This window comes from Aquarana catesbeiana, linkage group LG07, assembly GCF_042186555.1.
Source record: "Aquarana catesbeiana isolate 2022-GZ linkage group LG07, ASM4218655v1, whole genome shotgun sequence".
NCBI classification, from domain to species: Eukaryota; Metazoa; Chordata; class Amphibia; order Anura; family Ranidae; genus Aquarana; species Aquarana catesbeiana.
The window spans coordinates 54,641,343-54,662,988 of NC_133330.1; the positions used below are offsets into that span (position 1 = coordinate 54,641,343).

At 45.9% G+C, this 21,646-nt stretch overlaps 1 protein-coding gene across 1 annotated transcript; it reads right to left on the minus strand.

The window, feature by feature from the left end:
* Positions 1 to 10,166: 10,166 nt before the first annotated feature.
* Positions 10,167 to 21,239, minus strand: LOC141102871 (uncharacterized). Its single transcript, XM_073591901.1, has 3 exons — positions 21,166 to 21,239; positions 17,928 to 18,033; positions 10,167 to 14,253 (listed from the first exon to the last, which is right to left on the minus strand). The coding sequence occupies exons 1-3, from the start codon at positions 21,237 to 21,239 to the stop codon at positions 10,285 to 10,287; spliced, it is 4,149 nt and encodes a 1,382-aa protein (XP_073448002.1). The 3' UTR covers positions 10,167 to 10,284.
* Between the last annotated feature and the right edge of the window lie 407 nt (positions 21,240 to 21,646).

Here is a 21,646-nt window from a genome sequence, read left to right on the forward strand (position 1 = left end):
AGTTTTATTGCTACACTATCACAACAAAGCCTGGGGAATGCCCAGGAAAAACCCAAGCCTACTTACCAACCAGCTCGCAGACAACCAAATGAACCTGTCTAACAATATGCGTTAAAAACAGGGGTTTAGTCTGCACGCATTTGCAAACGCATGCGTAAGCCACAGAGCCTCGTCACGGCACCCTGGTATCTGTGGTCCCTAACACTAAACTATGAGTGTCCCCACAGTGGAGGCACATGCATTCTGATGGATAGATGAGGGCAGGTGGACTGAAGGGGAGCCCACCCCTTCTTAAAGGTACAGGACACACCAAACACCCAGCATGTAGCACAATGGCTGCAAAGGTGTTGGTGCGTTGCTGGACCAATACACACCCCAATGTGATATGAAAAACAAAAACTCGCCAACGCCCCCATCTACAGCTGGCTATCGCAGTAAGCAGCATTGGAGGGCTGAAACAGATAACAACAAAGCCTGGGGAATACCCAGGAAAAACCCAAGCCTACTTACCGACCAGCTCACAGACAACCAAATTAACCTATCTAACAACATGCGTTAAAAACAGGGGTTTAGTCCGCACGCATTTGCAAATGCATGCGTAAGCCACAGAGCCTCGTCACGGCACCCTGGTATCTGTGGTCCTAACACTAAACTATCAGTGTAATTGCTACACTATGGTTTGCCGTGGGAGTGCTGCAGCCATCCATCTCCTTCAGCCGGTCCCTCTCCCCCCATCACATTCTTGAAGCCAATGCTCCAGGCTGACCTGCCGGCTGTCTTTTCGTCTCCTTCCACCTCTGGTGGTAGCATTGCTCCTGCACAAGAGTAGCTGAAGGCATGCTGACCAAGAAGGAGGTACTGAGGGAGGCATTAGCACTGGCTGTTAAGGACGTCTGCGGGTTTCGGCTCCTTACCCACCTCCCACCGCCCTTAGAAAACGAATAACTAGCCGGTTGTCAAGCAGCTGGCACCCGAGGGCGTCCATAACAACCAGCTGTGTTTTTTCTTAAACGCATAGTTCGTTTAAGAAGTGCTGCTATGTACAAACTACTGTTTTGTAGGTTGAAAAGACCCTTATGCCCCGTACACACAGTCGGACTTTGTTCGGACATTCCGACAACAAAATCCATGGATTTTTTCAGACGGATGTTGGCTCAAACTTGTCCACACACGGTCAGAATTTCCGACAACAAGGTCCTATCACACATTTTCCGTCGAAAATCCGACCGTGTGTACGGGGCATTAGAGTTTAGTTTATTCGATAAAAATTTTCCATCCCGCTCCTTGGATTTTCTCATCACTAGTTGAAAATGATCCTCAGTTCAACTCCACTAAGGATTAGAAAATTGAACATTCTGAAAACTAAAAATTTGAAATGAAATTCTACATGTGTACGGCTTATTTTTAGACAAGGATTTGGTCATTTGAATCTTCAGAAAGACAAGAAAATGAGTAGAGTTAAAGTGTTACTAAACCCAGGAGCCTGTATTTACTATATCAGGTCTCCCACAGTACGCAGAACATGGAAATGCAATTATTTTAGTAAATATAAACTTATAAATACTTTTTCTCATCAGGAGTATATAGCAGTCTTGTGACTTGTATCACTGTCTGCTTAAGCATTTATTGATTGGTTTGCGCAAAAATTATAGCGTCTACTAAATAGGGGATAGTTTTATGCCATTTTTATTAATAATTTTTTTTTATTAGTAATGGCAGCGATCTGCAATTTTTATCGTGACTGCGACATTATGGTGGACAGATCGGACACTTTTGGTGCTATTTTGGGACCATTCACATTTATACAGCGATCAGTGCGATTTAAAATGCATTGATTACTGTGTAAATGTGACTGGCAGCGAAGGAGTTAACCAGGAGGGGGCGCTGCAGGGGTTGAGTGTGTCCTAGGGAGTGATTGTAACTGTGTGACAAATATCGTATAACATAAAAAATTGCAACGATCGCCATTTTATTCTCTAGGGTCTCTGCTAAGAAATATATATTGTTTGGGGGTTCTAAGTAACTTTTTGGCAAAAAATACTGATTTAAACTTGTAAACAGAAAATGCCAGAAAAGGCTTGGTTAGCAAATAGAAATATTACCAGTGGCGGCCTGTCCATAGGGGGGCACTCGCCCCCCCCCCCCCAATCTGTAAACAAAAAAAAATGGTCACTTTAATGCCACGTACACACGGTCGAACTTGCCAATGGGCTAACCTCCGTTGGCATTTCTGACGGAAAGATTTAGAACATGTTCTATATCTAAGTCCGTCAGAAATGCCAACAGAAAAAGTCCGATGGGGCATAAACACGGTCGGAATGTCCGAACAAAAGCTCCCATCGGACTTTTTCTATCGTGAATTCTGACCATGTGTACGCGGCATAAGACTGACCGGGCGCCGGATATGCGGCGGTCTAAGGGAAGCTTCCCAGCCTGCAATCAGCTGATTGCAGGCTGGGAAGACGATTTGCCCACGTTTATGGATTGTCCGGGGGTGCAAAAGATGCGCCCGCAAACACTCCCCCATTCTCCAATGTCCAGTAAACACTAGCGGGGCTCTGCTCTGCACACACTAATCACTGGAAGCCTGGCTGGACCCTTAGTTCCCTTCCCTGCGCTTCTCTGCAGTGCTCTGCCCCTCTTTCATTCTCTCCACTCACTGTGACTGGGAGGTCTGTGCTTATGATAAGGGGGTGCAGACTGGGGGGGTGGTAAATGTGCAGACGGGGGGGAGTAATTGTGCAGACTGGGGGGGTGGTAATTGTGCAGACGGGGGGGTGAATTTTATAAAGCCGATCGTATCCAGGGTCACCCCAAAGACGACAGAGTTCATTATCATTGAAGTGCATGAACCACAAGATCTGCTCATATCGTGCCCTGGCCATGTAGGCAGAGAACACGGGCATATGGTGAATTGGGTCAGTGGACCAATATGACCGCAACTCACTCTTTTTAGTTATGCCCATGAGGAGGGATAGGCCCAGAAAGGTCTTAAATTCGGAAACCGTAATAGGTTTCCATTCTCTGGCAAGGGCCAACTGGGGAATAGCGGCTATGAATTGACCAGCATACAAATTGTTTTGGTCCACAATAGATCTATAGAGATCTTCCGTGAAAAACAGCAAATAAAAGTCAAGTGATGTAAAATCAACTGTTTCCATCTGAATTCTGGGTTGGCCAGTGAATGGGGGAAGTATGGGTGCTGCAGAAGTGGTGGGCTCCCAATTAGGATTGGCAAATGCAGCAGGAAGGGCACTATAGGCTTGATGGGCCTGTGTTTGTCTTCTTCTTGGTGGCAGCGGGACACTACTTGTGCTAGCCACCGCTCCAGCTTGAACTGCACTTATGGGACTCGCCACGTCACCACATGTTACTGCAGTGCTGGATGTGCGACCAGGATGTACTAGGCCGCTGGTGCTTGCCAGTTCACCAGAAGGATGAGCGGCACTAGTACTGGCTCTCTGTACCCCATACGAGAGCCCTGCGGTTCTTGCACCTTAACAGCAGAAGAACGGGGTCAGGTACGCCTGACCTTGGCAGGGACCACAACTCCATCGTCAGAGCTATCTGTTAGGGCGCCGCTGCTGAGCCTGAATCTGACAGATGAGTGACTTCCTCTTCACTATCTGTTATGCTCAGAAACGTGTAGGCCTCGTCACTACTGTACCTTCGATTTGACATTTTGGTCTCTAAATTTACTGGTGCAGTAGTGAGACTCACAGGAAAATGGGCTGACTGTCAGCGACTGATTCAGACGCTACCAAAAAAACTGTTAGGGTTCACAGAGATCAGGCCTGACTCTGCGAATGCTACAGTTATGTGTGTTGTGTTTTTGTAAGCGACAGTGATCGATTGATCCTGCACTTGGGTGGGCTGGGCTGGGCTGGGCGGAGGAGCTAAATGCAGGAGATAGCAGGTATCTAGGCTGATCCCGCTAACGCAGTGTTTTTGGGAACCCTAAACTATTGGGGATGCTAATATAGTTCTGATCAGATCAGATATCGATCCGTTCAGACACTATACTACTAAGGGAGGTGTATGGTGCGTGAGTGTTAGCGCTACTGGCACTAATCTGACGCTGCCTGGGGTGATGCAGACCCTGACTGACGCTAAAACCTAACTGATATCACCCGTCGGGCGATCAGGGGGTTAAACCTTTATTGGATAATATACGGCGGGTGGCGTGATGCTATAAAAAACAAACTAACCAGCGTCACCTGTAACTCTAATACGGTGATCACTGGTGGCAGGGGGTGAAAGGGTTAACTAGGGGCAATCAGGGGGTTAAAACCTTTATTAGGTAATATATGGGGTACAAAAAACACGCCACTTGCCCCCATCTATAGCTGGCTATCACAGTAAGAAGCATTGGAAGGCTAACAGCAGGTATAAACAAGGCCAAGGATAAATCCAAGGTAAAAACCAAGCTTAAAGTGGAGTTCCACCCAAAAGTGGAACTTCCACTCATCAGATTCCTCCCCCCCTCCGGTGACACAGTTGGCACCTTTCAGGGGGGAGGGGGGTACAGATACCTGTATATTACAGGTATCTGTACCCACTTCCGGCGTAGATAGCCGCAGAATCTGCGGTTATTTACGCCACTTCCTGCTCCCTCCCCGCTGCCTGCTGGGAAACACACGGGTCCCAGAGGCAGCAGGGAGCATTCGTATTGCGCGGCGCGACTCGCGCATGCGCAGTAGGGAACCGGGAAGTGAAGCCGCACGGCTTCACTTCCTGATTCCCTTACCGAAGATGGAGGCGGCAGCACCCGAGGACGGAGAGACGCTTCGGCCTCGGGTGCCGACATCGCGGGCGCCCTGGACAGGTAAGTGTCCATGTTTTAAAAGTCAGCAGCTGCAGTATTTGTAGCTGCTGACTTTTAAAAAAAAATTTTTCGGCGGCGCTCCGCTTTAACTTAGTGCCCAGCCCGCAGACAACCAAATAACCTAACAGCATGCGTTAAAAGCAGGGGTTTAGTCTGCACACATTTGCAAATGCATGCGTTAGCCACAGAGCCTCGTCAAGGCACCCTGGTATCTGGGGTACCTGACGCTATAAAAACCTGACCGTGAAACTAATCAACTAACTGGCTAACTAGTGTCACCCGTGACACAAATACGGCAATCAGAAAAAAAGATCTATTAGCGACACTGGTGACAGGGGGTGAAAGGGTTAACTGGGGGCGATCAAGGGGTTAAACCTTTATTAGGGGGTTTAGGGGGGGTACCCTAGACCTAACAGGGCCTACTACTAACTGCTCTAACACTTATTACAGTCACAAGTTACACCAATGCAGTGATTAGTGAAAAATCTGAAATTGGTGACACAGTGACAAGGAGTGAAGGGGTTAACTGGAGGGGCGATCGGGGGATGATTGGCAAGTGTATCTGTGTGTACTGGTGTTAGTGTAGTGTTGTGCAACTCACTGTTAGACGTCCTCTCTCTTCTCACTGGATTCAAAAAGACGCCCCAAGGAGAGATGACATCACTTCCTCCTGTCTGTGTTTACACTTACACAGACAGGGGAAGGATTTCATTTGTTAGGACTGATCAGCAGGTCCAGGCCAGAAACAATTGTCCGGGACCTGAGGACTGATCGGTCCTCTAACGATTCCAACAGCCACGGGGACGGGGGGTGGGTTCGGGTGACCGGGAGCTTTCTGATCATGTGGCTGCCGTGACAGCTAATCATGCCAATCAGGGCTGACCCATGACATTAAGCCCCACCTCCTGGCATTCTAAACCCCTATAAATAAAGTCTGAGATGACTTACATAGTGCAGAATGTGGTATTGTTTAATAGAGATTGTACGGAAGGTATGACGGTGGGTAATATTAGACATGTGCGCCGTCAATAAATTTGTTTCGTTTCGTTCCATTTCGTATTAGGATTAATTCGTATTTCGTATCCGAAATTCAATTCGGATTCGTACGAAATACGAACTTTCGTTAGATTCGTTAATTTTTCGTAACAATTACGAATGTTCGTTATTAATTTATCATTATGAGGGGCTCCCACCATCCCCGTGCTGTGCTGATTACCTGGGGTTTCAACTTTTAGGTTCGTTAACTTTTCGTAACAATTACGAATGTTCATTATGATGAATTTATTATGAGGGGCTCCCACCATCCCTGTGCTGTGATGACTTCCTGGTTTTTTTATATTCATCATAACGAATAATGGTAATTAACGAACATTCTCATTTCCGTTGTAACGGAATTTAGACCTGAAATTCGTAAACGAAAGTTCGTATTTCGTACAAAATTCGGAAGCATAGCAATTCGTATTTCGGATCCGTATGAATGTACGAATTTACGGAAATTCGTACGAGCTTTAGATTCGTACGAAACTAATCGCACATGTCTAGGTAGTATGTACAGAAGAGGAGTGCGGATTGTATGGTGGTGGGTGGTATGTGCAGGAGTGGAGTGCAGAGTGCTGAGTGTATGGTGGCGGGTAGAATGTGCAGGAGAGGAGTGCAGAGTGTACAGCAGTGGGTAGTATGTGCAGGAGAGGGGTGTGGAGTGTATGGAGGCGTGTAGTATGTGCAGGAGAGGTGTGCAGAGTGTACAGCAGTGGGTAGTATGTGCAGGAGAGGGGTGTGGAGTGTATGTCGGTGGGTAGTATGTGCAGGAGAGGGGTGTGGAGTGTATGTCGGTGGGTGGTATGTGCAGGAGAGGGGTGTGGAGTGTATGGAGGCGTGTAGTATGTGCAGGAGAGGAGTGCAGAGTGTACAGCAGTGGGTAGTATGTGCAGGAGAGGGGTGTGGAGTGTATGTTGGTGGGTGGTATGTGCAGGAGAGGGGTCTGGAGTGTATGTCGGTGGGTGGTATGTGCAGGAGAGGGGTGTGGAGTGTATGTCGGTGGGTGGTATGTGCAGGAGAGGGGTGTGGAGTGTATGGAGGCGTGTAGTATGTGCAGGAGAGGAGTGCAGAGTGTACAGCAGTGGGTAGTATGTGCAGGAGAGGGGTGTGGAGTGTATGTCGGTGGGTGGTATGTGCAGGAGAGGGGTCTGGAGTGTATGTCGGTGGGTGGTATGTGCAGGAGAGGGGTGTGGAGTGTATGTCGGTGGGTGGTATGTGCAGGAGAGGGGTCTGGAGTGTATGTCGGTGGGTGGTATGTGCAGGAGAGGGGTGTGGAGTGTATGTCGGTGGGTGGTATGTGCAGGAGAGGGGTGTGGAGTGTATGGAGGCGTGTAGTATGTGCAGGAGAGGAGTGCAGAGTGTACAGCAGTGGGTAGTATGTGCAGGAGAGGGGTGTGGAGTGTATGTCGGTGGGTGGTATGTGCAGGAGAGGGGTGTGGAGTGTATGTCGGTGGGTGGTATGTGCAGGAGAGGGGTGTGGAGTGTATGGAGGCGTGTAGTATGTGCAGGAGAGGAGTGCAGAGTGTACAGCAGTGGGTAGTATGTGCAGGAGAGGGGTGTGGAGTGTATGTCGGTGGGTGGTATGTGCAGGAGAGGGGTCTGGAGTGTATGTCGGTGGGTGGTATGTGCAGGAGAGGGGTGTGGAGTGTATGTCGGTGGGTGGTATGTGCAGGAGAGGGGTGTGGAGTGTATGGAGGCGTGTAGTATGTGCAGGAGAGGAGTGCAGAGTGTACAGCAGTGGGTAGTATGTGCAGGAGAGGGGTGTGGAGTGTATGTCGGTGGGTGGTATGTGCAGGAGAGGGGTGTGGAGTGTATGTCGGTGGGTGGTATGTGCAGGAGAGGGGTGTGGAGTGTATGTCGGTGGGTGGTATGTGCAGGAGAGGGGTGTGGAGTGTATGCGTGGTGAGTATTATGTACAGATGAGGAGTGCAGAGTGTATGGCAGTGGGCAGTATGTGCAGGATGGTGTCACTAGGGCAGTGGATGGTGTCAGTAGTTCTTTATTTTCATCATTTTAATTTTTTTTACAATTTAATGTTTTCACAATTTAATTTTTATTATTTTTTTCAAAATGCTTTTTGGGGGCCAGTGGATGGTGTCAGTAGGGCAGTGGACAGTGTCAGTAGATCAATGTGTCAGAATTGTTTTATTTTTATTATTTGACTTTTTACAATTGTTTACAAATTCATTTTTTAATTATTTTTTTACAATTTATTTTTGTAATTTTTTTTTTCAGAATGACTTTGAAGGGGGGGGGGGGGGTCAGTGGACAGTGTCAGTAGGGCAGTGGATGGTGTCAGTATAGTAGTGGATGGTGTCAGTAGTTTTTATTTTTTCATTATATTATTTATTTTTATTATTTATTACAATTTTATTTTTTTTATAATTTTTTTTACAATTTATTTTTTTATTATTTGTGGTGGGTGGAGGGTCAGTGGATGGTGTCAGTAGGGCAGTGTCAGTAGTTTTTGTTTGTTATTATTTTATTTTTTATTATTTTTTACACTGCTGTGTCAGTAGAGAAGTGAACGTTGTCAGTAGTTTTTTAATTTTTATATATATTTTTCACAATGCTTTCTTTTGGGTAGGGGGAGTGGACAGTGTCAGTGGTTTTTTTGTTGTTTTTATTTTTTACAATTTTATTTATTTACAATTGAATTTGTTAATATTTTTTACAATTTTTTGCAATTATTTTTTTGATCAGCCCTGTTGGGGGGCTTTGGTGAGATATTAGGGGTCTAAACAGAGCCCTGACATCTCTCCTTTGAGACAGAGAAAGGGACTGAGAACACAGATTCCCCAGTCTGTTTCTCTGCAGCCTCAGCTGCACTGAAGATGAATGGAGAGAGACAGAGACTCCTGTTCATTCATAAACTGAAGCAGAGTAAACATAGTTTACGATGCTCAGTTATGAATGGACAGTCAGTGATCACAGACTCTGCTCATTCAGAAAAGGAAGGGGCCTGTAAATGACATGTTTACCAACACCTTCCTCCGCTCCTACATCCTGACACATCCCTTTACAGCAGCTGGTGGGAGAGGAGGGAAGCTGGCAGTGCTGCAGGGGACGAGGGGGGCCGGAGGAGTACACAGGGGGGCCCAGAAAGGAAGGGTAATCTGATGGACAGTTGGGGGTGATCGGTACGGCGGTGGGGCAGTTATAAGAACACTCAACTAAGTAAGTGGCGCAGCCAACCCCCTTAGCAAAGTCAATGGAATGTCGCAGGTCTTGCTGCCCTCCTCAGAATAAGGGTATCCTTAGAACTGAAACATGGTAATGCACAAGGTCGGTGCGCCCTCCTGTTCTTTTTGTACATAATATGGTGTGATTGACCACCCCCCACCCTCACACCACCCTCCGACCAGGCATGTGTTTTGCTGCGAAGCATATGGAGTTGATGGTCCGGTTACATTTTACCCAAAATGCTCTGAGGTTCCAGGTTCAAATCTAGGCCCTAACAGTGGATGGAGGAATCTATTGTTTTTTTTTCATTCATCCCGCAGCCTGAACTAAAGAAAATGAATCATCTATGGCCAGAAGTGTAAGAATTAAAAAAAAAAAAGCAAACATATGCTTACCTACCTGTTGCAGCATTAGTCATGGCTGTCCTTTTGCACGGGCACCTCTGAGCACAGCCCAGGGGACCCAGGTGCATAGGGAGCCCCTGCAGTTCGAGGCCCCCCCCTCCCCCCCCCCCAGCAGGGGGAATCACATGTGGACACTAGACAGAGCAGGTGATCAGTGAGGCGAAATAACTGGAACCGATCGTTTGTGGCTTACCCTAAAGCAGTTGAAAGTTGGCCACAAAAGAATGGTTCCAGTTATTTCCCCCAACCGCCACACTGATCACCTGCTCTGTCTAGTGTCCACAAGCAATTCCTCCTGCTGGGGGGGGGGAACTGTAGGGGCTCCCCATGCACCTGGGACCTCTGGGCAGTGCTCAGAGGTGCCTGTGTGAACAGACATCCCTTACTGATGCTGCAGCAGGTAGGTAAGTATGTATGTGAACTTTATGAAATGTCTGTGCAATCATTAAATTAAAATTACTTAAAAATTTAAATTAAAAAAGAAAAAGTAAAAATGTAGACTAAAAAGCCACTCTCAATAAGTAGCATAGTTTAGCCACACCCATAGTTTTTGGGGCGCAGGAAATAACAGTACAGGAGGGCATAATAATGGGGTCTGTAGAACTCAATCGTTTTCCACATGCAGAGTAGCTCAGGGAAGTTGATGGATCATAACTGGCGCTATAGCCGGCAGAGGTGATCGATGTATTCAGAGAGGAAGCCTCTCTGCTGTCCGTATACAAAGGCTCAGTGGGGAGGATTCCCTCATCCACTTCGAATGTGTGGATGGGGCGAGTCGACTAATTTTGTTTTCCTCTAACCTGCTTCCACCATTTGTTTCATATTACATGTTACTCACACCTTTTTTTGGGTGTAAGATAACAGTAGTGCAAATGGCTTTAGGCTCCTTGCTTTCCTTATCCATGCTCTTGCTTTCGTTTCCTCCTCTTTTTTTGCCTCTCCCACTCTGCTTCTGTCTCCTTTGCTTTCCTTATCAATGTTCTTGAGATCTTCTGTCTTCTCTCTGTATTTGTTTTCTTTTCCTCCTCTCTCTTTTTCTCTTTCCATCTCTGCTTTTATATTTGCTTTCCTCTCCTTATTCCACTCCTCCTCTGTCTTGCTTTCCTGATCTTTTTTTCTCTCCATATTTGCTTTTGTCTCTTCTGCCTTACTTATTATTCCTGTAATCACTGCCATATTTCTCTTCACCTTTGCTTTCCTTTCCTCCTCTCTCATTTTCTGATCCTCTCCTTCTCTTTCCATTTCTGCTTTTACCTCCACTGCTTTTCTTACAAATGTTCTTGAAATCTCCTTTCTCTTCTCCTCTTTTTTCTTCACTTCTTTCTTTCTTTCCTGCTCTCTCTCTTTTTCCTTCTTTTCCTGCTCGTCTTGTCTCTCCCTCTCTAGTTTTGTCATCTCTGCTTTCCTCATTATTTCTGTCATGACTGCCATATTTCTCTTTGTCATTGCTTTCTGCTCCTTCTGTCTCTTCCTCTCCTCTTCTCTTTCCCTCTCACTCTCCATCTTTGCTTTCCTTTCCTCTTCTCTCTTTTTCTGCTCCTCTATTTCTTTCTCACGCTCTGCTTTTATCTCCTTTGCTTTCTTTAGCAATGCTCTTGAAATCGCTTTTCTTCCCTCTGTCTTTGCTTTCCTTTCCTCCTCTCTCTTTTTGTCCTCCGCTTTCCATAATAGTGCTTTCCTCTCCTCTTCCCTCTTCTGCTCCTCCTCTCTCTTCCTCTCCTGCTCACCTTTTCTCTCCATATTTGCTTGTATCTCATTTGCCTTTCTTGTTAATCCTGTAATCACTGCTATATTTCTCTTCAGCTTTGCTTTCCTTTCCTCTTCTCTCTTTTTCTGTTCCGCCCATTCTTTTTCTCTTTTTCCGTCTATCATTTCTTTTTCAGATGCTCCTAGGATCTGCATTAGGTGTTCTATCTTTGCCTCCCTCTCCTCTCTCTTTTTCTCCCTCTCTGCTTTTATCTCCTTTGCTTTCCTTAATAATGCTTTTGAGATCTCCTTTCTTCTCTCCATCTTTGCCTTCTTTTCCTCCTCTCTCTTTTTCTGCTCCTCCCTTTCTGTTTTTATTTCCTCTGCTTTTCTTATAAATGCTAGCAAGTTCACTTTTCTTCTCTCCACCTTTGCCTTTCTCTCCTCTCTCTTTTTCTGTTCCGCCCTTTCTTTTTCTCTTTTTACGTCTATCATTTCTTTTTCAAATGCTCCTAGGATCTGCATTAGGCGCTTTATCTTTGCCTCCCTCTCCTCTCTCTTTTTCTCCCTCTCTGCTTTTATCTCCTTTGCTTTCCTTAATAATGCTTTTGAGATCTCCTTTCTTCTCTCCATCTTTGCCTTCTTTTCCTCCTCTCTCTTTTTCTGCTCCTCTATTTTTTTCTCACGCTCTGCTTTTATCTCCTTTTCTTTCTTTAGCAATGCTCTTGAGATCTCTTTTCTCCTCTCTATCTTTGCTTTCCTTTCCTCCGCTCTCTTTTTCCGCTCCTCTTCTTCCCTCTCCATCTCTGCTTTTACCTTCATTGCTTTTCTTATGAAGGCTCTTAAGATCACATTTCTTCTATCCATCTTTGCCTTTCTCTCCTCTCTCTTTTTCTGTTCCGCCCTTTCTTTTTCTCTTTTTCCGTCTATCATTTCTTTTTCAGATGCTCCTAGGATCTGCATTAGGTGTTTTATCTTTGCCTCTCTCTCCTCTCTCTTTTTCTCCCTCTCTGCTTTTATCACCTTTGCTTTTCTTATAAATGCTTTCAAGATCTCTTTTCTTCTCATTATCTTTGCTTTCCACTCCTCCTCTCTTTCTTTCTCCCTCTCTGCTTTTATCTCCTTTGCTTTCCTTAATAATGCTTTTGAGATCTCCTTTCTTCTCTCCATCTTTGCCTTCTTTTCCTCCTCTCTCTTTTTATGCTCCTCTATTTCTTTCTCACGCTCTGCTTTTATCTCCTTTGCTTTCTTTAGCAATGCTCTTGAGATCTTTCTTCCCTCTGTCTTTGCTTTCCTTTCCTCCTCTCTCTTTTTCTCCTCCGCTTTCCATAATAGTGCTTTCCTCTCCTCTTCCCTCTTCTGCTCCTCCTCTCTCTTCCTCTCCTGCTCACCTTTTCTCTCCATATTTGCTTGTATCTCATTTGCCTTTCTTGTTAATCCTGTAATCACTGCTATATTTCTCTTCAGCTTTGCTTTCCTTTCCTCTTCTCTCTTTTTCTGTTCCGCCCATTCTTTTTCTCTTTTTCTGTCTATCATTTCTTTTTCAGATGCTCCTAGGATCTGCATTAGGTGTTTCATCTTTGCCTCCCTCTCCTCTCTCTTTTTCTCCCTCTCTGCTTTTATTTCCTTTGCTTTCTTTAATAATGCTTTTGAGATCTCCTTTCTTCTCTCCATCTTCGCCTTCCATTCCTTCTCTCTCTTTGTCTGCTCCTCCCTTTCTGTTTTTATTTCCTCTGCTTTTCTTATAAATGCTAGCAAGTTCACTTTTCTTCTCTCCACCTTTGCCTTTCTCTCCTCTCTCTTTTTCTGTTCCGCCCTTTCTTTTTCTCTTTTTACGTCTATCATTTCTTTTTCAAATGCTCCTAGGATCTGCATTAGGCGCTTTATCTTTGCCTCCCTCTCCTCTCTCTTTTTCTCCCTCTCTGCTTTTATCTCCTTTGCTTTCCTTAATAATGCTTTTGAGATCTCCTTTCTTCTCTCCATCTTTGCCTTCTTTTCCTCCTCTCTCTTTTTCTGCTCCTCTATTTTTTTCTCACGCTCTGCTTTTATCTCCTTTTCTTTCTTTAGCAATGCTCTTGAGATCTCTTTTCTCCTCTCTATCTTTGCTTTCCTTTCCTCCGCTCTCTTTTTCCGCTCCTCTTCTTCCCTCTCCATCTCTGCTTTTACCTTCATTGCTTTTCTTATGAAGGCTCTTAAGATCACATTTCTTCTATCCATCTTTGCCTTTCTCTCCTCTCTCTTTTTCTGTTCCGCCCTTTCTTTTTCTCTTTTTCCGTCTATCATTTCTTTTTCAGATGCTCCTAGGATCTGCATTAGGTGTTTTATCTTTGCCTCTCTCTCCTCTTTCTTTTTCTCCCTTTCTGCTTTTATCACCTTTGCTTTTCTTATAAATGCTTTCAAGATCTCTTTTCTTCTCATCATCTTTGCTTTCCACTCCTCCTCCCTTTCTTTCTCCATCTCTGCTTTTAACTCCTTTGCTTTCCTTAATAATGCTTTTGAGATCTCCTTTCTTCTCTCCATCTTTGCCTTCCTTTCCTCCTCTCTCTTTTTCTGTTCCTCCCTTTCTATTTTTATTTCCTCTGCTTTTCTTATAAATGCTAACAAGATCACTTTTCTTCTCTCCATCTTTGCCTTTCTCTCCTCTCTCTTTTTCTGTTCCTCCCTTTCTGCTTTTATCACATTTGCTTTTCTTATAAATGCTTTCAAGATCTCTTTTCTTCTCATCATCTTTGCTTTCCACTCCTCCTCTCTTTCTTTCTCCCTCTCTGCTTTTATCTCCTTTGCTTTCCTTAATAATGCTTTTGAGATCTCCTTTCTTTTCTCCATCTTTGCCCTCCTTTCCTCCTCTCTCTTTTTCTGCTCCTCCCTTTCTGTTTTTATTTCCTCTGCTTTTCTTATAAATGCCATCAAGATCACTTTTCTTATCATCTTTGCTTTCCACTCCTCCTCTCTCTTTTTCTGTTCCTCTCTTTCTTTCTCCCTTTCTACTTTTAGCTCCTTCGCTTTCCTTAAAAGTGCTCTTGAGATCTCCATTTTTCTCCCAATCTTTGCTTCCCTCTTTCTTTCCTCCTCACGGTTCTTCTCATCTTCATCGTGAAGTTTGAGAATGGTGTCAACCTATAAAGACAAAAAAAAAAGAAGGTAAGGGAAGTGTACATTTTAATGTGGCACGCCATTTAATTTTCCTTTTATATATTTATGGACAGATACCTGGGCATACAACAGGACTGCCTGTCTGAATATGGAGAATATCACAGCATTTTGTACAATAATAACACAATAAAGCATACATTCAAAAGGGGTTTCTTTCAAATTTGAATATAGTGGGGAAAGGGTTGAAATGTTGCCAAGAATTTTTATGTTGTCTATGTCCTGATTGGGGTAGTTTCCTCTCAATTCCTGTCATTTCAGTGGGAGAGAAAGAGTGAGTGCCTTCCCTTTTTTTGGGATTTACTAAAAACGGGTGCACACAGAATCTGCTGCATAGTAACCAATCAGCTTCTAACTTCAGCTTGTTCAATTAGGCTTTGAGAATAAGGTCGGCCATACATGGGTCGAATTCCGAAATCATTTTCTTTCGAAAATCTTTTCAAAGAATTTCCATTCGAATTTAGCATCATTAGTGGGCCCGCAGTAATGGCCGAAATTTTTTGAAAAACAATCGATTTTCTAATGGGAGAATCGTGTGAGAAATATAATAGGAAAAGAAATGCGCATGAGCACAAATAAAAAAAAATCCTGGAAAGAAAACTCCCAAAAAGAAAAGAAGATTTCCAGCTACGAAAATTATTTTCTGTAGCAACATGAGGTGAAATTGAAGGCTTGGTTGGTCAAATTTTCGAAATCAATGGTGGTGTTTCGTCAGATTAGGGGACCCGTCAGATTTTAAACGGAAGTGACATTCTGTCACGGCCATCTTGGTACACCCCGCACTCGCCCGCACTAAGGATACAGTGAGAAGCAAGCGGACATTTTTTTTTTACACCCACCGGAGTCTTGCATTTCACACTTATTTTTAACAGTAAACTGAGCTTATATTTTTAAATACAGTATTTTGAAATCCATCGGACTGTTTTGATGTTGAATTTTAAAAGCAGCGGCAAGCCTGCTGATCTCACAGGTTTGCTAATCTGACAGAACACCGCTGCTTTGGTTTCAGAAATGGCCTGCATAAGTCTAGGTTCATGCTTCTCTTGAAATTGCACGATTTCAAAGCCGCATGTCAGTGCAACTTCAGGTGCGACTTGGCTGACATCTGTGTGACAGATGTCTATGCAAGTCGCACCTGAAATCGCCAAAAGTAGTGCAGGAACTACTTCTTCAAATCGGTGCAGCACTGCAAAGTCGGTGTTGCACCGATTTTAACAGTTTCATTGCCGACAATAGGTTGCGACCTGTCAGGCGATTTGACCTGTCCAATCACCTGACAAGTCACACCGGTGTTAACAGGGGCTAAAACCTAGAAGCTGATTGGTTACTATGCACAGCTGCACCAGATTCTGTGTGCTCCCCCAAGGTTACTTTATATGTAGTCCATTCATTCCTACATGTCTACACGTTTCTGTTCCCTGGCGGCAGTTTAATGATAGCACTGTTCCACTCCTCCCACTTCTTCCCTATCCAATAACAAGAGCAGGGAGGTTTATCATAGCCGACTGCTGGCTAAGCATTCATGATTTTGGCTACACTACAAGGGAGATTAGATTGAGGGCCAATGCACATTATGTGCCGTGACAGTTGTTTTACCGCATGGTAAAATGTCTGTCAACGCAGGGACACACAGTAAACATTTGTTTCCTATGTGTCCCATTCACACTGCAATGCAATCTAGTGCTGCCTCTGTGCAGGAGCTTCCTGTATTAAAGACTGGTCACTCCTGCACCCTGTCCTTGTGCAGGGTGACTGGTCTTGTCTCCGCCCCCCTCCTGTAGTTTTCTCCAGGCAGACTGTAGTGGGTGGAGCTTTTCCCCTCCCACGGCTCTGCTCTCTGCAAAGGCTACACAGTGATGAGACCAGTCCTAGTTTTACAAGGTAATATCTGTGCTTAGAAAGGTGTTTGGTGCACACAAAGTGGATTTATATCCTTTGTTGCTATTGCTGAATATATTTAAGGGAAAATTCTGTGCCTGGAGTTCAGCTTTAAAATGTAGGATTTCCTATGTTTCAGTGACAGTGGTCTTCACAACAAATAAAGGGGTGAATCTCACCAGCGGTACACAGACTGTAATAAACACTTGGCAGAGGGCCTAACCCTTCCATACTTTCACGGAAAAAAAGTTTTGCCTTATCTATACTTTAGGCTGGGTTCACACCTATGCGATTTGGATGAGGCTTTCCTCGCATCCAATTCGCATAGCAGGAGATTGTGACCGGCTCTCTATGGAACTGGTTCACACATCTCCGCAGCGGCTCTGGTGCGCATTGCACAGGGGACCTGTGCGACTTTTGGTCCATTTCAGGTCCGAATTCAGCCCAAAATTTGGGCTGAAATTGGACCTAAAACGGTGAATGGAGACGCACCGGACCCCTGCTGTGAGCCGCTGCGTTCTCTAGTGTGAACTCGGCCTCAAAAAAAATTACTGCAGCCCCAGGTTCACATAACACAGATCTATCATTGAAAGCTGAATTAGTCAAAAAATAATTATGTCCTTAGAAAGAGTAGCCATCCGCTCCCCACGCCCTACTTCTTCCACTGAAAAAAGCTTCCATTGCAAAAAGCCTGTGCAATGATTACATAACGCAATCTGTAAACAGTGCCGCTATTAGCAATCATGGGGCCCCATACAGGCTTCCTGACGGGGCCCCCCCAACTCCACCTACACCCCGCCCAGCCCCCAAGGTGCAGTAAACAGCGACAGTGACTTTATCTGTGTATGTCTCAAAAATTTAAAAAAAGTCCCTCCTTTGCCCATCTGCTGGCCCAGTGGGGCCCAGGGAAATGTAATTTAGGCACTGGTAAGCAAGTAGGAATGGGGGTGTGGTCTGGTAAAATCAATTTATTTGTTTAGGCAGAAATGAACAATAAAGCTGCCTTGGGCCCCCCCTGTTTAGCTGATGGGGCCTGGGCCCAGTACTACAGGACCAGTTGTACTGCCTTATCAGCAGCCCTCTCTGTGAATGGGGGAGAGATTGATGAATGACCAGATCCTCTCCCCATTCACAGATAGTGTTAGGCTGGGTTCACACTTTTGCATGTCAGGAGATTGTGACCGGCTCTCAATGGAGCCGGTTCACACATCTCCAGAGCGGCTCCGGTGCGAATTGCTCAGGAGTCCTGTGTGTCTTCTGGTGCGTTTGAGGTCCAAATTCAGCCAAAAATTTGGGCCGAAATCGGACCTGCAACGGTAAACAGGGACGCACCGGACCCCTGCTGTGAGACGCTCCGTGCTGCGGTGTGAACCCAGCCTTACATGCGTTATAATCACTGCATGGCTTTTCTCAAGTGAGGGAGGAGTAGGTGGGACCCCGTCAGACCCGGAGCTATAAACGCTTTCAGCAGCAGGAAGAAGACCTGTCATCACTGCCAGAAGGTTACTAAAGGATCCAGCTGCTTGACAGACATGGGACATACTGAGAAGGAAATCGTTTGATCTAGGAAACAAACTGTTCCAACCACAGAAAGGAATCTGTCCTCATGCAACAAAATTGCCCCCAGCTTCCTGACGGGGTTTTTTTTTTTCCTTCCTCTGGACTAAAAGGGTACCATTTTTCTAAAGACTAAACCAGACAGGCGCCTGTTTTTTCAGCTTCAAGAGCTGTGCAACTATATAAGAAGGACAAAGGTTACTTACCGTGTTCTCCGTCGGGTTGTAGTGTTGTATATTTTTGCCATTGCCTCTGTAAATGCGGGGAGAATGACGGCAACTCCCTATTATCTGTAAATTACTTTCACCAATGCTGTAAGAGAAATAAAAAGAAATATATTATTTTCTCAAGTTTTTGTCATTCGAAGCAAGAAAAACATTTTTGAGCCTGTGCATTTTATATTGATATCCATCAACAAATTTATCACCATTTTTCTTTTACCCATTACTGCCTGGCTCAAGAGATTTGTAATCATACGTATGAAAAAGTAGCTGCAGAATTACAAGACTGTACACCAAATATGCAAAAAGAGACCCTGTCACCTAGTCCATGCAGGGCAAATGACAGTATCTCTGGGAAAGTTATTCCCAATCCCATTTTAACTTTCTTTATCTAAGTTCCTTTACAGCTCCCTGCTTCTCTGCAGCCAGCAAAAATACCCACCACTTCTGAATATGGAGGAGCATGTAACTTGCCCCTCTGTGAGGGTATCTGGGCCCAACATCCAATCATTTGGCTTAAGCACTGGCACATGACCCAGCAAGTGACATCACTACTCCCCGGGTTATGGACACAGCTAAGCTTAGCGGAAGAGCAAGGAGCTACGAGGAAACACAAGTACCAGGGGCATAACTACCACCATATCGGGTGCTATGGGGCCCGCAGCCGATTGGGACCCAGTGAGGATGAGAGCACCGCCGGCACAGTCTCCCAGCCAGGGGAAAAGAGAGGAGAGGAAGAGGCAAGCTGTGACCTGTGCCCAATGCAGCGTGACCTGTGCCCAATACAGCGTTGCCTGTGCCCAATACAGCCTGGTCTGCCTGTGCCCCATACAGCCTCACCTGTGCAGAGGAAGAAGCAAGCCACCCGGATCAGCAGAGAGCTGAATTGCCCGATGTAATAGCTTTCATTAGAACTTCCAGTGTTCCCGGGGCTCACGTCACATAGCTCCACCTCTTGGCCCGGCGCCTTTGATAGACAGAACGCCAATCCAATGCGGGACGTGTGACGTCATCAAAGGCGTCAGGCCAAGAGGTGGGGCTATGTGACGATGAGCCCCGGGAAGACGGGAAATTCAAATGAAAGCTATTACAGCGGGCAATCCCGCTCTCTGCTGATCCGGGTGGCTTGCCTCTTCCTCTGCACAGGTGAGGCTGTATGGGGCACAGGCAGACCAGGCTGTATTGGGCACAGGCAACGCTGTATTGGGCACAGATCACGCTGCATTGGGCACAGGTCACGCTGTATGGGACACAGGTCACGCTGCATTGGGCACAGGTCACGCTGTATGGGGCACAGGTCACGCTGCATTGGGCACAGGTCACGCTGCATTGGGCACAGGTCATGCTGTATGGGGCACAGGTCACGCTGTATGGGGCACAAGTCACGCTGCATTGGGCACAGGTCATGCTGTATGGGGCACAGGTCACGCTGTAAGGGGCACAGGTCACGCTGCATTGGGCACAGGTCACGCTGCATGGGGCACAGGTCAGACTGTATGGGGCACAGGTCATGCTGTATGGGGCACAGGTCACGCTGCATTGGGCACAGGTCAGGCTGCATTGGGCACAGGCCACGCTGCATTGTGCACAGGTCACGCTATATGTGGCACAGGTCACGCTGCATTAACACTGTATGGGGCACAGGCAGACCAGGCTGTATTGGGCACAGGCAACGCTGTATTGGGCACAGATCACGCTGCATTGGGCACAGGTCACGCTGTATGGGGCACAGGTCACGCTGCATTGGGCACAGGTCACGCTGTATGGTGGCACAGTTCACGCTGCATTGGGCACAGGTCACGCTGCATTGGGCACAGGTCACGCTGTATGGGGCACAGGTCACGCTGTATGGGGCACAGGTCACGCTGTATGGGGCACAGGTCACGCTGTATGGGGCACAGGTCAGGCTGCATTGGGCACAGGTCACGCTGCATGGGGCACAGGTCAGACTGTATGGGGCACAGGTCATGCTGCATTAGGCACAGGTCATGCTGTATGGGGCACAGGTCACGCTGCATTGGGCACAGGTCACGCTGCATTGGGCACAGGGCACGCTGCATTGTGCACAGGTCACGCTATATGTGGCACAGGTCACGCTGCATTAACACTAGGGCAGCTGTTGGGGGGGGGCTGTTTGCAGGGGGGCCCCATACAACATTTTGCTATGGGGCCCTGCTATTTCTAGTTACACCCCTGACAAGTACATAGGGTTCCCACGGGTCAGGGAATGCTACTCTTCTGCATTAAAAGTGTATAGAAAATTTTAGAGAGAAGCTCAATCATGTGACCTATAAGTCACATGACCAGCTCGCTTACAATCACAGAGTTCTCTCTGCTGCATTCAGCAGAGAGAACTGTGGGGCATTGCAGGCTCCACTCCAAGGCCCATATTTTATGAATGGGTCATAAAATGCAGTTGTTCATTCTCTGTTATTAAACAGGCTGAATTACTAAAACTGGAGCACTCAGAATTTGGTGCAGCTGTGCACGGTGGCCAATCAGCTTCTAACTTCAGCTTGTCCAATTAAGCTTTGACGAAAAGCCCTCGTTCACATTGGACCGATTTGGCATGCGATTTTACAAAATCAAAATCGGCAGCTATTGCCTGCAATGGCACCGTCCGAATCGGTGAGGCACTAAAAGTAGGGGAGATTTGAATAGACATTTGTGCATGAACCCGCACAGATGTCTGTCAAATCGCCCCCCGAAGACGGACTGCATTGCCGGTTTGAAATCGTGCAAATTCAGCTGAACTCGCACAATTTCTAACCTACAGCAGTGTGAACCTGGCCTTAAACCTGGAAGCTAATTGGTTTCTATACAGAGCTGCACCAGATTGTGCACCTTAGCCCACGTTCACATTGGGCCGATTTGGCCTGCAGATCGGAGCCTATTGCTGGCAATGGCACTGTTCAAATCGGTGTGACGCCGATTTTGCATTGCCGTACCGATTCCCGAAAGTAGTTCCTGTACTGCTTTTGCTGACTTCGGGGGCAATTTCAATAGACATCTGTGCATGAACCCGCACAGATGTCTGTCAAATCACCCCCAAACTCGCACTGAAATGCCGGTTTGAAATCGTGCGAGTTCAGCTGAACTCGCACAATTTCAAACCCGCCCTCAGTAAGAACATGGGTTTCCAGTTTTAATAAATCTCCCAGAGAGTGGCACCTAAGATTCACTATCTATAATGAATTTGAAATAAAATTAATTTCCAACTTACCTGTTCATCAAAAGTGATAGTTTAGTTTGGCTTGTCCTGTATAGGTGCTTTCTTCTAAACATTGTAGTTGCCATCTCGGCTAAATGCTGTAAAAAAAAAAAGAGAGACATATAAGTTCTTGGTTCTACTCTAACTTATAAAAATGTAATGGCATTTAAACATTTTGGCTTACTACACATCGGACATTTTTGACACATTTTTGGGACCATTGTCATTTATACAGCAATCAGTGCTATACAAATGCATTGATTCCTGTGTAAATGACACTGGCAGTGAAGGGGTTAACCACTAGGGGGCAGTGTAGGGGTTAGGTGTGTCCTAGGGAGTGATTCTAACTGTGGGGGGGAGGGGCTACGTGTGACACATCACTGATCTCCGTTCCCGATAACAGGGAGCAGAGATCAGTGACAGTGTCACTAGGCAGAACGGGGAAATGCTTGTTTACATTAGCATTTCCCCATTCTTCAGCTCTGTGAGACAA

Bases quoted from the DNA above. Each gene is read 5' to 3' on its own strand.
- LOC141102871 (XM_073591901.1), bottom strand. From the start codon at position 21,239: ATGGCAACTACAATGTTTAGAAGAAAGCACCTATACAGGACAAGCCAA. The intron at 18,034-21,165 runs GTAAGTTGGAAA...TTTCTCTTACAG, and splicing joins CTATCACTTTTGATGAACAG to CATTGGTGAAAGTAATTTAC. The intron at 14,254-17,927 runs GTAAGTAACCTT...TTGTCTTTATAG, and splicing joins ACAACCCGACGGAGAACACG to GTTGACACCATTCTCAAACT.